The sequence below is a fragment of the Anolis carolinensis genome, chromosome 2, assembly GCF_035594765.1.
Source record: "Anolis carolinensis isolate JA03-04 chromosome 2, rAnoCar3.1.pri, whole genome shotgun sequence".
In the NCBI taxonomy this organism is placed as follows: domain Eukaryota; kingdom Metazoa; phylum Chordata; class Lepidosauria; order Squamata; family Dactyloidae; genus Anolis; species Anolis carolinensis.
Window position 1 is genome coordinate 101,809,013 of NC_085842.1, and position 14,178 is coordinate 101,823,190.

At 47.4% G+C, this 14,178-nt stretch overlaps 1 protein-coding gene across 6 annotated transcripts in view; it reads left to right on the forward strand.

The window, feature by feature from the left end:
* Positions 1 to 14,178, forward strand: part of fam13b (family with sequence similarity 13 member B) — a 117,480-nt gene that overhangs the window by 85,786 nt on the left and 17,516 nt on the right. For 4 of the 6 annotated variants that reach the window (XM_062970316.1, XM_062970314.1, XM_008104866.3 and 1 more), the window contains 2 exons: positions 10,675 to 10,740; positions 11,882 to 12,089. In XM_062970316.1, the coding sequence (XP_062826386.1) occupies positions 10,675 to 10,740; positions 11,882 to 12,089 (274 nt within the window). The remainder of the gene's footprint in view (positions 1 to 10,674; positions 10,741 to 11,881; positions 12,090 to 14,178) is intronic. The other 2 variants (XM_062970317.1, XM_003217514.4) reach the window with 1 other exon arrangement.

Sequence of the window (14,178 nt, forward strand, 5' to 3'; positions counted from 1 at the left end):
CGGCTGCCTCCAAATTGTCCTCGATTCCCCAAGTCTCCTTGAGGTGGTCCAAGAAGTGTTGCGCTGATCTTAGGTGTGGAGAGGCTTGGTCGAACAGTGCCGTCGCCCAGCTGGCCGCTGGCCCGTCTAGAAGACTGTAAACCCATGCCACTTTGATGTCTTCTTGGGGAAACTCGGCAGCACGGGCCTCCAGATAAGCTTGACATTGGCGACGGAAGACATGAACCTTAGAAGCTTCTCCAGTAAACTTGGTTGGCAACGCCATGGCCGGAAGACGAACTCCGCGTTCCTTCAAACCCCTTATTTCTCCATCCTGTGCATTGAGCTTATCACGGATTCGGTCCACCTCTTCCTTGTCGATGGTGTAGGTAATCGGCTGGCCGCTCGGCCCAGGTACGGTTCCGGTAGACATTCTGGCCGAGGTTAATTGGTGCTTAGGGGGGCGGAGTCAAACTGTCACGACCCAGGCTGCAGAGCACCAATAACCATACACAGAGGCCAGAATCTATCTAATATCTTTATTGTAGGAATATATAAAGTTAATAAAAACAAGTGTAGAAAATAGTCCAGAATTAGACCTTCCAGGAAAGGTCAGAATTAGTCCAAAAAAGCAATGTCCAATAAGAAATATTAAGGTCCAAAGTTGTAATCCAATAACCGAAACACTCACTTTGCCAAGCAAAGTGAGGGGAGATGACAAGGTCCTTTAGTCCATGAAACTTGAGCGAGGCTAGGAAATAACTTGATACTTGAAACAAGGCTTGAACGTGGAACAAGGTAACTAAGAACAAGAACAAGGTCCGTGGAATAACTTGATAAATCCGTGGAACAAGGCAAGGATTGATCCTGGGAAACAAGGCAAAGTCCGTAGATAAACAAAGGCTGGGAAGCAAGGCGAAGGCTGGATAGCAAGGCAAGGCTTGAGCAGGAGCGAGGCTTGAACCGGAGCGCGCTGTCCAGACACAACTCGCTCCGTAGGCTGACGAATTGACTCCGCGAAGTTACTACGCGGGTAAAACACCTAAATAGAGTCTAGCTTCCCGCCGAAGCAGTTCTCTGGGAATCAGAACCGAAAGCTAACTCTGAGACCAGATGTGAGACTCCCCAAAGATTCTCACGAGAAGCAGTCTTAATTGGCCACATTCTTAGCTGCAATCCTCGCACTCCTGCGCGAAGCTGAATCCAAACTTCTCTGTTGTTTACAAAACTCCCGGCGCAAGAATACGGGAGAAGTAGGCTCTGGGCTTGTTTGTCACGACCCAGGCGGCAGAGGCACCAATAACCATACACAGAGGCCAGAATCTAACTAATATCTTTATTGAAGGAATATATAAAGTTAATAAAAACAAGTATAGAAAATAGTCCAGAATTAGACCCTTCAGGAAAGGTCAGAATTAGTCCAAAAAAGCAATGTCCAATAAGAAATATTAAGGTCCAAAGTTGTAATCCAATAACCGAAACACTCACTTTGCCAAGCAAAGTGAGGGGAGATGACAAGGTCCTTAGTCCATAAAACTTGAGCGTGGCTAGGAAATAACTTGATACTTGAAACAAGGCTTGAACGTGGAACAAGGTAACTAAGAACAAGAACAAGGTCCGTGGAATAACTTGGTAAAATCCGTGAAACAAGGCAAGGATTAGTCCTGGGAAACAAGGCAAAGTCCGTCGGTAAACAAAGGCTGGGAAGCAAGGCGAAGGCTGGATAGCAAGGCAAGGCTTGAGCTGAAGCGAGGCTTGAATCGGAGCGCGCTGTCCAGACACAACTCGCTCCGTAGGCTGACGAATTGACTCCGCGAAGTTGCTACGCGGGCAAAACACCTATATAGAGTCCAACTTTCTCACCAAAGCGGTTCTCTGGGAATCAGAAACGAAAGCTAAACTCTGAGACCAGATGTTAAACTCCTTAAAGATTCTCACGAGAACCAATGTTAATTGGCAACATTCTTAGCTGCTATCCTCGCACTCCTGCGCGAAGCTGAATCCAAACTTCTCTGTTGTTTACAAAACTCCCGGCGCAAGAACACGGGAGAAGTAGGCTCTGGGGTTGTTTGACATACTTCTGGGGGACAACTTTCTTGCAGGTGCAAGGTTTCCAGATCTGCCTGGGAAGGATCTGGCTGAGAGGAATCCAGTTCAGACTGGGAAGGTAAAAAACCCAAGTTTTCATCTTCATCAGGGATTACAATGTCCTGAGCAGGACTACAAGGCCCATGGTTCATCACACTATCCCCCTCCTCAGGGCCCCTCCCAAACTGGGGTCCTCTCCCCGAGGCGCGAGGTCGCGGTTTGGTGGGATAGGTCAGATGGAAGCGACGGGTTAGATCAGGAGCATGGACTGTGGAGGCGTCTTCCCAAGAGCGTTCCTCAGGCCCAAAACCCACCCAGTCAATGAGATATTGTAGGCGGCGGCGATGAAAGCGAGAATCCAAAATGTCCTCAACCTCGAACTCCTCCTCCCCATTCATCAAAATAGGAGGGGGGGCCGGTTGGTCTGTATCAGGACGCACACCATCCGCCGGAAGGAGCAGGGAACGGTGAAACACTGGGTGAATGCGCATTGAACGCGGAAGTTGGAGTTTGAAAGTCACGGGGTTTAATTGCGCCACCACTGGATAGGGGCCAATGAAGCGGGCATCTAACTTCCGGCATGGGCGGTGGGAGGGCAGAAAGCGAGTGGACAGAAAAACCCGATCTCCTACCTTGATTTCGGGGCCCGGCTGGCGGTGTTTGTCAGCGTGGCGTTTATAGTCCTCCTTGGCTTGGTCCAGTTGCTGGAGCAAAAGTTGTTGCACCGCTGTGAGTTCCTGCAGCCAATCCTCTGCTGCGGGAACTTCTGAAGTTTCAATGACAGGGGGAAAGAAACGTGGATGGAAACCGTAGTTTGCAAAGAACGGCGTTTCTTTTGTAGAAGCTTGAACTCCATTATTGTAGGCAAACTCAGACAGTGGTAACAGAGAAGCCCAATTGTCCTGTTGGTAGTTTACATAACAGCGAAGATACTGCTCCAAAGTGGCATTGGTGCGCTCCGTTTGCCCATCTGTTTGGGGATGATGAGCTGAAGATAAGCGAGAGTCTATGCCCAGTAGTTTTTGTAGTGCCTTCCAAAAACGAGAGGTGAATTGAGATCCACGGTCTGTGACTAAACTCTTGGGCAATCCATGTAGTCTGAAAACATGCTGAAGAAATAGATCCGCAGTTTCTTTGGCCGTGGGGAGGCCTTCGCAGGGAATGAAATGGGCTAACTTGGTGAATAGGTCCACCACCACTAAGATCGTGGTGAATCCACAGGAAGGTGGTAGGTCAGTGATGAAATCCGCGGAAATTATTTCCCATGGGCGAGATGGGGTAGGAAGGGGGTGCAAAAGCCCTGAGGGCTTCTCCCTTCGTATCTTGGAGCGCTGGCATACTGGGCAGGTGTTGACATATTTTTCCACATCCTTGCGGATCTTGGGCCACCAAAAATCTCTTAGGATCAAATGCATGGTTTTAAATAGTCCGAAGTGTCCTGCTGGTTTGCAGTCATGACACAGACGAAGCGCTTTTTCTCTGCCCGGTCCGGGTGGGATATAAACATGATTTCTATAGCAGAGCAGCCCATCTTTAAGCGAAAAGGGAAAATGCAGACCTTGGCGAAGTTGGTCCTGCGCCCAGGCATCTGCTTGCTGACTAGCCCTGATTTCTTGAGCACAGATGGGTCCTGGAGTAGGGGAAGTTGAACCAATGGGACTGGATTTGGTGTTCCCCACTGTGAGCGTGGCAAAGTTCTCAGGTTGTAGCAGTTGGGATTCAAAGGTCTCCTTGCGTCCTGCAGCGTATTCCGGTTTACGTGACAGGGCGTCTGCTTGCTTGGTTTGAGCTGGGGTCACATAATGGATCTGGAAGTTGAAACGTTCAAAGAATAAAGCCCAACGTTGCTGCCTCTGATTTAGTTTGCGGGCAGTTCTTAGATGTTCTAGATTACGATGATCAGTGTGGACTTCAATGGGGAATTTGGCCCCTTCTAGCCAATGTCTCCAAGTTTCAAAGGCTGCCTTTATGGCCAGTAGTTCTTTTTCCCAAATGGTGTAATTCCTCTCTGGTGTGGTTAGTTGACGAGAATAAAAGGCACAGGGGTGGAGGTGATCTCCCACCGGTTGTAAGAGTACAGCCCCAATTGCCACATCAGAGGCGTCCGCTTGCACCACAAAAGGGGTTCCAGGATTTGGGTGCTGTAGAATTGGCTGGGAGGTGAATAGTTTCTTCAGTTGCTGGAACCCTTTCTCTGCTTGATCAGTCCAGCGGAAAGGCTGCTTTCCACGGATGCAGCTAGTGATGGGGTCGGACCAGCGGGCAAAATCTGGAATGAACTTGCGGTAGTAGTTCGCGAACCCCAAGAAACGCTGCACCTCTTTCTTGTTAGTTGGCGCCCGCCATTCCAATACTGCTGAAACTTTGGCTGGATCCATGGAAAGCCCTAGAGGCGAGATGCGGTAGCCAAGGAAATCTACCTCTTGTAGATCAAAAGCGCATTTTTCTAGCTTGGCATAAAGTCCATGATCCCGCAGTCGTTGCAACACCATTTTGACGTGGTTCTCATGTTCTGATTGTGATCTGGAAAACACCAAAAAATCGTCCAGGTAGATTATCAAGAATCTGTCTAGATAGTCCTGAAAAATATCGTTGACAAAATGCTGGAACGTTGCGGGAGCTCCGCATAAACCGAAATTCATAACTCGGGACTCGAATAATCCGAATTTAGTCTGGAAGGCGGTCTTCCACTCGTCCCCTTCTCTGATGCGAACTAGATTATAAGCCCCCCGAAGATCCAGCTTGGTGTAGACCTTGGCTCCTCGAAGTCGGTCCAGTAGATCCGAGATTAAGGGCAGGGGATAGCTGTTCCGCTTGGTGATATTGTTCAATGCTCTGTAGTCCACCACCAAGCGTAATTCCCCTGACTTCTTCTTCACAAACATCACTGGGGAGGCGGCTGGGGATTGAGAGGGTCTGATGAACCCCTTGCGAAGGTTTGTCTCTAAGAATTCCCTGAGAGCTTCTTGCTCTGGTTCAGTCAGGGAGTAGAGATGCCCTCGCGGGATCGGGGCCCCCTCCACCAAGTCAATGGCACAGTCATAAGGTCTATGTGGGGGTAATTTTTCGGCTTCTTTCTCATTGAATACATCCCAATACTCGGAGTACTTCTTTGGCAAGGTGATGATGGGCTCGGAGTCTGTGGCATGGCATACCTTGGCTACGAGGCAATGGTTTTGGCAGTACGGTGAAGCAAACTGCAGTTCTCTGTTGGACCAGGAGATGTTAGGGTCGTGGAGTGTCAGCCATGGAATTCCCAAAATCACAGGGAAATGGGGAACCTCGGTAACAAAGAAGGAAATCTCTTCCATATGTTCCCTTATCCACATCCTGGTGGGTTCCGACCACTGGCTTACGGGGCCCGTCTTGAGGGGACGGCCGTCTATGGCTTGCACCACACGGGCATTCTTGAAATCATGATATTGTAATCCCAGAGAGTCGGCATACTCTCTATCGATGAAATTGTTGGTAGCTCCAGAGTCTATCATGGCGTGGATCATGACGGGTCCCCTTTTTGCTGACCATAATGTGACCACGAGAAGGAACAGGACCCCGGTTGGCGGCTCTTGGATGGATTTTTTGACCGGGTTGGCGAGCCTCTCTACACCCGGTCGTTGGCTTCCCCCGCCGGCTGTGTGCCAGTCGGCTCAGACGCCTTCGACTCCGTGGAGGACGCCGCCGCAAGACGGGCGGCAGGCTTCCCTTTGGCTGGGCACTCTCTGGCGAAGTGGCCCCCGTTCCCGCAGTACCAGCAGAGGTTCAAGCGTTGACGACGGGCCTTCTCGGCGGCATCTAGTCTGGGACGCACATTGCCCAACTGCATCGGCACCTCCTCGCCTCCTCTGGGGTATGGGGTTGGCGGCGGGGGTCTCCACACCGGACGTGGCTGAACACTGGCGGGAGCGGGGGGTTTTGCCCCGGCTCTACCGCCCTGGCCTCGAACCCATTGTTTCCTGTTGGCAATCATGACTTCAGCCCGTAAACATTGATCAATGAGTGCCTCGAGGGTCTGGGGAGGATCCACCTTGGAGATTTCTTCCAGCATTTCAATGTTGAGACCCTCCCGAAATTGTCCTCTGAGGGCTACATCGTTCCAGCCGGTGTTGTGGGCCAGCACGCGGAACTCGGCTATGTACTGAGACATGGGTCTGTCTCCTTGAAGGAGGCGCCGGAGTTTGTGACCGGCTGCCTCCAAATTGTCCTCGATTCCCCAGGTCTCCTTAAGGTGATCCAAGAAGCGTTGTGCTGAACTTAGGTGGGGGGAGGCTTGATCAAACAGGGCCGTCGCCCAGCTAGCCGCTGGTCCGTCTAGAAGACTGTAGACCCACGCCACCTTGATGTCTTCTTGGGGAAACTCGGCATCACGGGCCTCTAGATAAGCTTGACATTGGCGGCGGAAAACATGAACCTTAGCAGCTTCTCCAGAAAACTTGGTAGGCAACGCCATGGCCGGGAGGCGAACTCCGCGCTCCCTCAACCCTTTTATTTCTCCATCCTGCGCGTTGAGTCTGTCACGGATGCGGTCCACTTCGTCCTTGCTGATGGTGTAGCTGAGCGGCTGTCCAGCCGGCGCGGCTCCGGTAGACATCCTGGCCTCGGTTAGTTGGTGCTTATGGGTGGCGGAGTCAAACTGTCACGACCCAGGCGGCAGAGGCACCAATAACCATACACAGAGGCCAGAATCTAACTAATATCTTTATTGAAGGAATATATAAAGTTAATAAAAACAAGTATAGAAAATAGTCCAGAATTAGACCCTTCAGGAAAGGTCAGAATTAGTCCAAAAAAGCAATGTCCAATAAGAAATATTAAGGTCCAAAGTTGTAATCCAATAACCGAAACACTCACTTTGCCAAGCAAAGTGAGGGGAGATGACAAGGTCCTTAGTCCATAAAACTTGAGCGTGGCTAGGAAATAACTTGATACTTGAAACAAGGCTTGAACGTGGAACAAGGTAACTAAGAACAAGAACAAGGTCCGTGGAATAACTTGGTAAAATCCGTGAAACAAGGCAAGGATTAGTCCTGGGAAACAAGGCAAAGTCCGTCGGTAAACAAAGGCTGGGAAGCAAGGCGAAGGCTGGATAGCAAGGCAAGGCTTGAGCTGAAGCGAGGCTTGAATCGGAGCGCGCTGTCCAGACACAACTCGCTCCGTAGGCTGACGAATTGACTCCGCGAAGTTGCTACGCGGGCAAAACACCTATATAGAGTCCAACTTTCTCACCAAAGCGGTTCTCTGGGAATCAGAAACGAAAGCTAAACTCTGAGACCAGATGTTAAACTCCTTAAAGATTCTCACGAGAACCAATGTTAATTGGCAACATTCTTAGCTGCTATCCTCGCACTCCTGCGCGAAGCTGAATCCAAACTTCTCTGTTGTTTACAAAACTCCCGGCGCAAGAACACGGGAGAAGTAGGCTCTGGGGTTGTTTGACATACTTCTGGGGGACAACTTTCTTGCAGGTGCAAGGTTTCCAGATCTGCCTGGGAAGGATCTGGCTGAGAGGAATCCAGTTCAGACTGGGAAGGTAAAAAACCCAAGTTTTCATCTTCATCAGGGATTACAATGTCCTGAGCAGGACTACAAGGCCCATGGTTCATCACATATGCCGACAGCGGCTCGACCTAACAACGGTCGCTCACTCCGCTCCCCGGATTCAAACCCTGGACCTTTTGGTCTATAGCTTCAGTGGCCCAGCACTTTCACGCACTGTGCCACCAGACACTCCAAGATGAAGCTGGTACCTTCTCTAACATACGACTCACGGCTCCTCGGCTGCCAGGAGACTATAATGTAATAAAATGAAATAAAACAGACCCAAAAAAAAAAATAAAGGGATAAAGACCACTATCAGCAAACAACATGGAATGCTAATCCCAACTCCGTTTTTACCCACTATGGGTCATACATGGGAGGCTTAAACCCTCTTGGTTTTAAGTACTCCTTACCTTTACTCCGCCTCGGGATCCAAAGCCTTCATAAAGTGTCCCATGATGGGGTCCTAACTCTGTCACTGACTGCCGAGACCCAAAATCTCTTACCAGACTATACATAAAACCATTCCGCAACCGCTCCTTCCACTCGCGGACGCGCCTAACTCCGATCCCAGGACTGCCCGCGGAAGGGCATACCGACGCTGATGACTGACCCATGCTTGATCAGGGTCCTCTCCTGACTTTCTTACACAGCCTCTCGTTATGTGGCTATGTTAGTCTCCAAACCGTAGCATCTACGCATTAGATATGTGGATAACCATATCCCACAGTCCTGATCCACACTTCTCCTGCTCGGTCGACACTAGTTCCTTCCGAACACCAGTCTATCCTAGTTGGCACTACTCGCTCTACTCGTCTGTTTTTCCTCATACCTCCTCTGGTCACGGCTAACTTCCAGATATGCCCAACTTTAAATTGCCTTGGGCCCACCATAAAACCCTTTCCAACCACATGCCTGACACTAAATCAGAGCTCAACTATTGGAGTCACCAGACATTTCGCAGATTGCGATTCCCTGCTTGTTCTTCAGACTGGACGAATCCGAAATATGTCCAATCGAACCCTTTGTACCAAAGGGCTTTTATTCTTTTGATTCATCAGCAGGTGGCTCCCGCCCTTTTACACGAGTCAAATTCTAGCCAACCCTTTACTGTTACGCCCATGGGCTACTACAAGCAGGAGAGCCACCATGCATGTTTTTTCTTCGGACCCGAGAGACCTCCTTACACCCGACCTCTACTTTCCTCACCCTGGGTCTTCTGTCCGCCTCGGCGTCCACAGACTTTGCTCTCTCGTCGCTGGATACATGCTTCTTATCCATCTTCTGGGCCCAACGAAGCAGAGACCACGTTTTTCCTTGCTTGCCAATCATCTGGTAGCGCCACTGCAAAATGACTATGTCAACCTCTACCCGACAACCCACTCCCGATTGTCAGGATGAATCCTAGGCTTGATGCCTTCTCTCTTGGACGAAACACCGTCCAGACTCCTCGCTACCCCAAACCTCAGTTTGATATACTTTCGAGTCACATCTCTCGTGACCGTCACCTCAGCCTACCACCCCTCAGAGTTAGGGGCCTGACGGGTGGATGATCTTTGTTTTTCCCCCTTTTTTTCTGTCTTCCACAAGACACCTTACAGCCCTCGACATGGCTACTGCTTCCTTTTCTCCCACGGTACCGTCATACTCCGCACATGCCAACGCATAGCATGTCCGGTGTTTGTTCTCAGCCCTCGCGTTGCCTATTACTACGTTTTTCTACATCTTCTCGATGGTTGGAGAGCCATCCTCTTCCACAACCAGACGACCTAGTCGATGAAATGTCTTCCCAAATTCTTCACCGCCAATGTCCATACAAACCGGGCGTGCTCGGTTCCTACCCAGCTATACTTCCCCGTGAAATTACATTGGCCAGGAGCTTCGACCGCCACCTACCAGGCCGTTCCCCACCTCATTCAGTCGCATCTCGCTTGACCAGAGACCTCTCATCCCTTATGGCCACCCTCCAGAGCACTTCGCTGGCCTCCAGATGCAGGGCGTCCATTTGCACCATCTTGATGACCTTCTCTTCGCAAATTATAGACTCAAGATGGCATCCCAACCACATGTGGTTCTCCACCAATCTGTGCTGGGCTCCAATTTTCCCTGAGATACCCCTTTTTCCTTATATCCGACTAATCCGGCTTTCAGCCTGATGGTGTTGTCTTCTTTTCTCTGACATAAATATGTCTAGTAGTTCATCCTACTACCAAAAGTTTGTTGACTTGTTGAATGCCAACGACACCTGTGGACTTCCGATCTCTACTGACACTTCCCAGCAGTAAGTTGCTGGACAGCTCTATATGACAGCCAATGACTTGATATCTTCTACATGGCCGTGAACGACCTAACTTGTTAGGTGGCTGCCTCCAGCTATGAGTGTCTCTCATATGAAACATTCCTTTGCTGATAAACTGGCGCTCTCGTAAGACTTACTTGGCTCCTTTCTCGTTAATATATACAGTTGAAACAAATTGCTGGGCTTGCTTACTGGTGTCGGTTTGATGCTTGCCCGACCTTCCATAACCTCAGCTTGCTAGTCTCCACCAGTGTGCATTCACAGAGAACTCGAAGAAGAAAGATAGGTTGCTTACCTGTAACCATGTTTCTTCGAGTGATTCTCTGTGAATCCACACTAACCCGCCCGTCCTCCCCTCAACATCAAACCTCCCCCTTTCTACCGACTACTGCGGCTCAGGAACTGGGGAGTGCGGAGCCAGAGCGCCTTATATACGCTAGGGAGGAATGGGCGTGGTTACCGCCAAAAATTGAAAATGTAAAGCTTGGAAAGTTTCCGTTAGAGCCTGCGCAGGCGCAGTATACTTCACCAGTGTGGATTCACAGAGAATCACTCGAAGAAACATGGTTACAGGTAAGCAACCTATCTTTATCTTGATGGGTGCAGAGCAGGTTTCACGTGCACCACATGGCTAGCAATGAAGTGCTTGCACCTGGCCCAGAGTCAATTAGAAAGCTTTCCTTGTGCTTCTGTACTTCCTACGTGTTATGTATGGTTTGTTCTAACTGTGCAATGTGTTCACTTCAGTATTTTTGCCATTTTTCATTTATTAGCGCCATGCCCTATCACTTTTCCCCTCATTGATTTCAAAACAATGCATCTACAGAGAGAAGGGGAGGGTAAGTATGGTTCGCCATACATTCAGTTATCTGCCTATTCTCATGGTTTATGGTTACTTTCAAACTACTGTACCTCTTTACCTGCTGCCTTCTGCGTGCAGAAGGTTCCAGATTCAATATCTGTTATGTCCAAGCTTTAAGCCTGGAAAAGACAGCTGCCTGTGACCTTTGAAAGCTGCTGTCAGCTGGAATAGGCAGTGATCTGCTGAATGATTCTGTATCTACCACAGCAACGTGCTTGGCCTGTTTTGAATACTCGGCATCCTTCAGTAAAAGCAAACGATTCCTCAAAAGCACTTCATACTCAGTGGGAAGCAGGTATAAGTGGGTCAATCAATATTTTCTGTGTTGTCGTTTTATCTGTTTTGCCCTAGCTTTTGAATATAAGATTTGCACTGAAAAATAGTGACTATTTGATAGTCACAAAACATGAAGATGAAAATTAGGATACACTGAGAGGTATTTTCTCTCTTGAAAGCCATTAATTTCAAATTCTTTAGAGCAGTCAAAATATTTTATGAAATAATCATTTCACTTTCTTGTTATTTGCCCTGATCATAAATTTTGTCACTTCTTATTTTCTTTGAAGATCATTGGGCTCCTTTAACATGACTATAGAAATTAGTGAGCTATTCCTGTAAATAAATAAATACATGGCAGAGACCAGATCTCTTTACATGTTACAACATACTGGTTTTTTTCCCTAAAAGTTGTGAACATTGACTTCATTTTTTAAATCTCTATGCAATTGGATCGGTGTACATAAATGTTGTACTTGAAATATATCAGTGTGTCATGTACTGTTTTTTACATGAAATACCTGTGACCATGTTGCTTAAATCTCTCCTAGATTTTTTTTTAAAAATGCACACTGTACAGCTTATAAGATAATGCATGCAAAATATTCAGTACAATGCATAATTGGTATACACTCTTCAGAAGGTTCTTGTTTTGTATCTGGAATGTATTGGTGTCTTGTGGGCTTTAACATGTAGCTTTCCAGTGCATTTCATTCTTCATTTTGTGTACGACATACATGCTGTTGAGAGTATACAAGCCTAAGTATTGGATGGGCATCTTTGTTGTGGCACTCTAATATCCCAGTGCCATTTTTTTTTCCTGTTTCAATTTTTTGTTGCAGAGCCGTTTCCTGCTTTTAAATCTTGGCAGGAAGATAGTGAATCTGGAGAAGCTCAACTTTCTCCACAAGCTGGGAGAATGAACCATCCCCTGGAAGAGGACAGTCATCCTATTTTGTCACATCGGAGTTTGGATTTTGGGCAAAGCCAGCGGTTCCTCCATGATCCAGAAAAAATAGATTCTTCATCTAAAGCACTTCCTTTTGTCAGGTGGGTAGTTAATATAGTTCACAAATACTGAATACTTCATTACAGAAATTCAGTCCGCATGACCCAGAACTCTTCCTCAGTTTGAAAAGCATCGGTCTGTGTATCACAAATCTGGTGATATAATTATAACATTATAATGTAATACAATATTATACGAATAATATAATATAATAATAATTATATATGATATATTAAATGTAATATTACTAATAATATTACCATATAATGATATAGTAGAATATAGTAATTTAATGCTTATATTGTGCTATGCTAATAATATATTGTATGTACATTTGATTTGTAAGCCGCTCTGAGTCCCCTCCGGGGTGAGAAGAGCGGGATATAAAGGTAGTAAATAAATAAATAAATATAATTTACTTTCATGTAATAATTACTTTTAATAAAACTTCTATGCATGTCTCGGTTAAGAGAAGGGGGAAATGCGCATAAGCTTCAACTAAAGAGGATTTGTTTTCCAAAAGAACCTTTAGAATAATAGAATCATAGAGTTAGAAGAGACTTCGTGGGCCATCCAGTCCAACCCCCTGCCAAGAAGCAGGAAAATCGCATTGAAAGCATCCCCAACAGATGGCCATTCAGCCTCTGCTTAAAAGCCTCCAAAGAAGGAGCCTCCACCACACTCTGAGGCAGAGAGTTACACTCCCAAACAGCTCTCACAGTTTATTTACATACAGTATTTATATTCCGCCCTTCTCACCCCGAAGGGGACTCAGGGCAGATTACAATGTGCACATATAATGGCAAACATTCAATGCCATATAAACATAAAGACAGAGACAGAGACGCAGAGGCGATTTAACATTCTCCAGCTTCCAGCTTCCTGAGGAGATGCTCGATTCCGGCCGCAGGGGGAGGAGCTGCTTCATCATCCACTGTGGCATCTTGATGGATACTTCCTCATTCCAAACGGGAGCTGGACGATTTTTATGGTGTCGTAAATTAGTTACATTTGCCTCCCCGCAAAGCGGTACCTAAATTCCTACTTGATAGATGCAACTATCTTTCGGTTGCTTAGGTCAACAACGAGCAGGGGCTATTTTTTATTTTAATTTTCGGGTGCTCACCCCGACACGGGCTGGGCCTCGAGCTCACGACCTCTTGGTCAGAGTGATTTATTGCAGCTGGCTACTTAACCAGCTGCGCCACAGCCAAGTTGGGAAGTTCTTCCTAATGTTCAGGTGGAATTCCCTTTCCTGTAGTTTAAAGCCATTGTTCTGTGTCCTAGTTTCCAGGGCAGCAAAAAACTACCTTGCTCCCTCCTCCCTATGACTGCCTCTCACATATTTATGCATGGCTATCATGTCTCCTCTCAGCTTTCTCTTCTGCATGCTAAACATGCCCAGCTCTTTAAGCCGCTCCTCGTGGGGCTGGTTCTCCAGATCCTTGATCATATTAGTCACCCTCTGGACAAATTCCAGCTTGTCAACATCTCCCTTCAATTGCGGTGCCCAGAATTGGACACAGTATTCTAGGTGAGGTCTGACCAAGGCAGAATAGACAGGTGCATGACTTCCCTGGATCTAGACACTATACTCCTATTGATGCAGGCCAAAATTCCATTGACTTTTTTGCCACCACATCACATTGTTGGCTCATGTTTAACTTGTCCACAAGGACTCCAAGATCATTTTCACACGTAGTGCTGTTCTTCTGAAGTTTACTGTTTGTTTTAATTATTTAGTAAATGTGCTGTTCGTTGTCACTTCTGTGGAAATTTCCAGACTATTTGTGTATACAGGCAGGACCCAAGTTACAATCAAGATTGGTTGTGTAGGTTGTCAAAGGCTTTCATGGCCAGAATCACAAGGCTGTTGTGTGTTTTCCGGGCTGTATGGCCATGTTCCAGAAGTATTCTCTCCTGACATTTCGCCCATGTCTATGGCAGGCGTCCTCAGTGGTTGTGAGGTATATGGAGAAACTAAGGCCAATGGATACTCCACCATGAACATCAGAAGGGCTGCAAGGCCAAGAACAAGCCATTAGAGTAAAGACAAAGATCCACCCAGAGGAAAAGTGTTTTTACCATACATCAAGGGAACCACTGACCACATAGGCAAACTGATGAAGA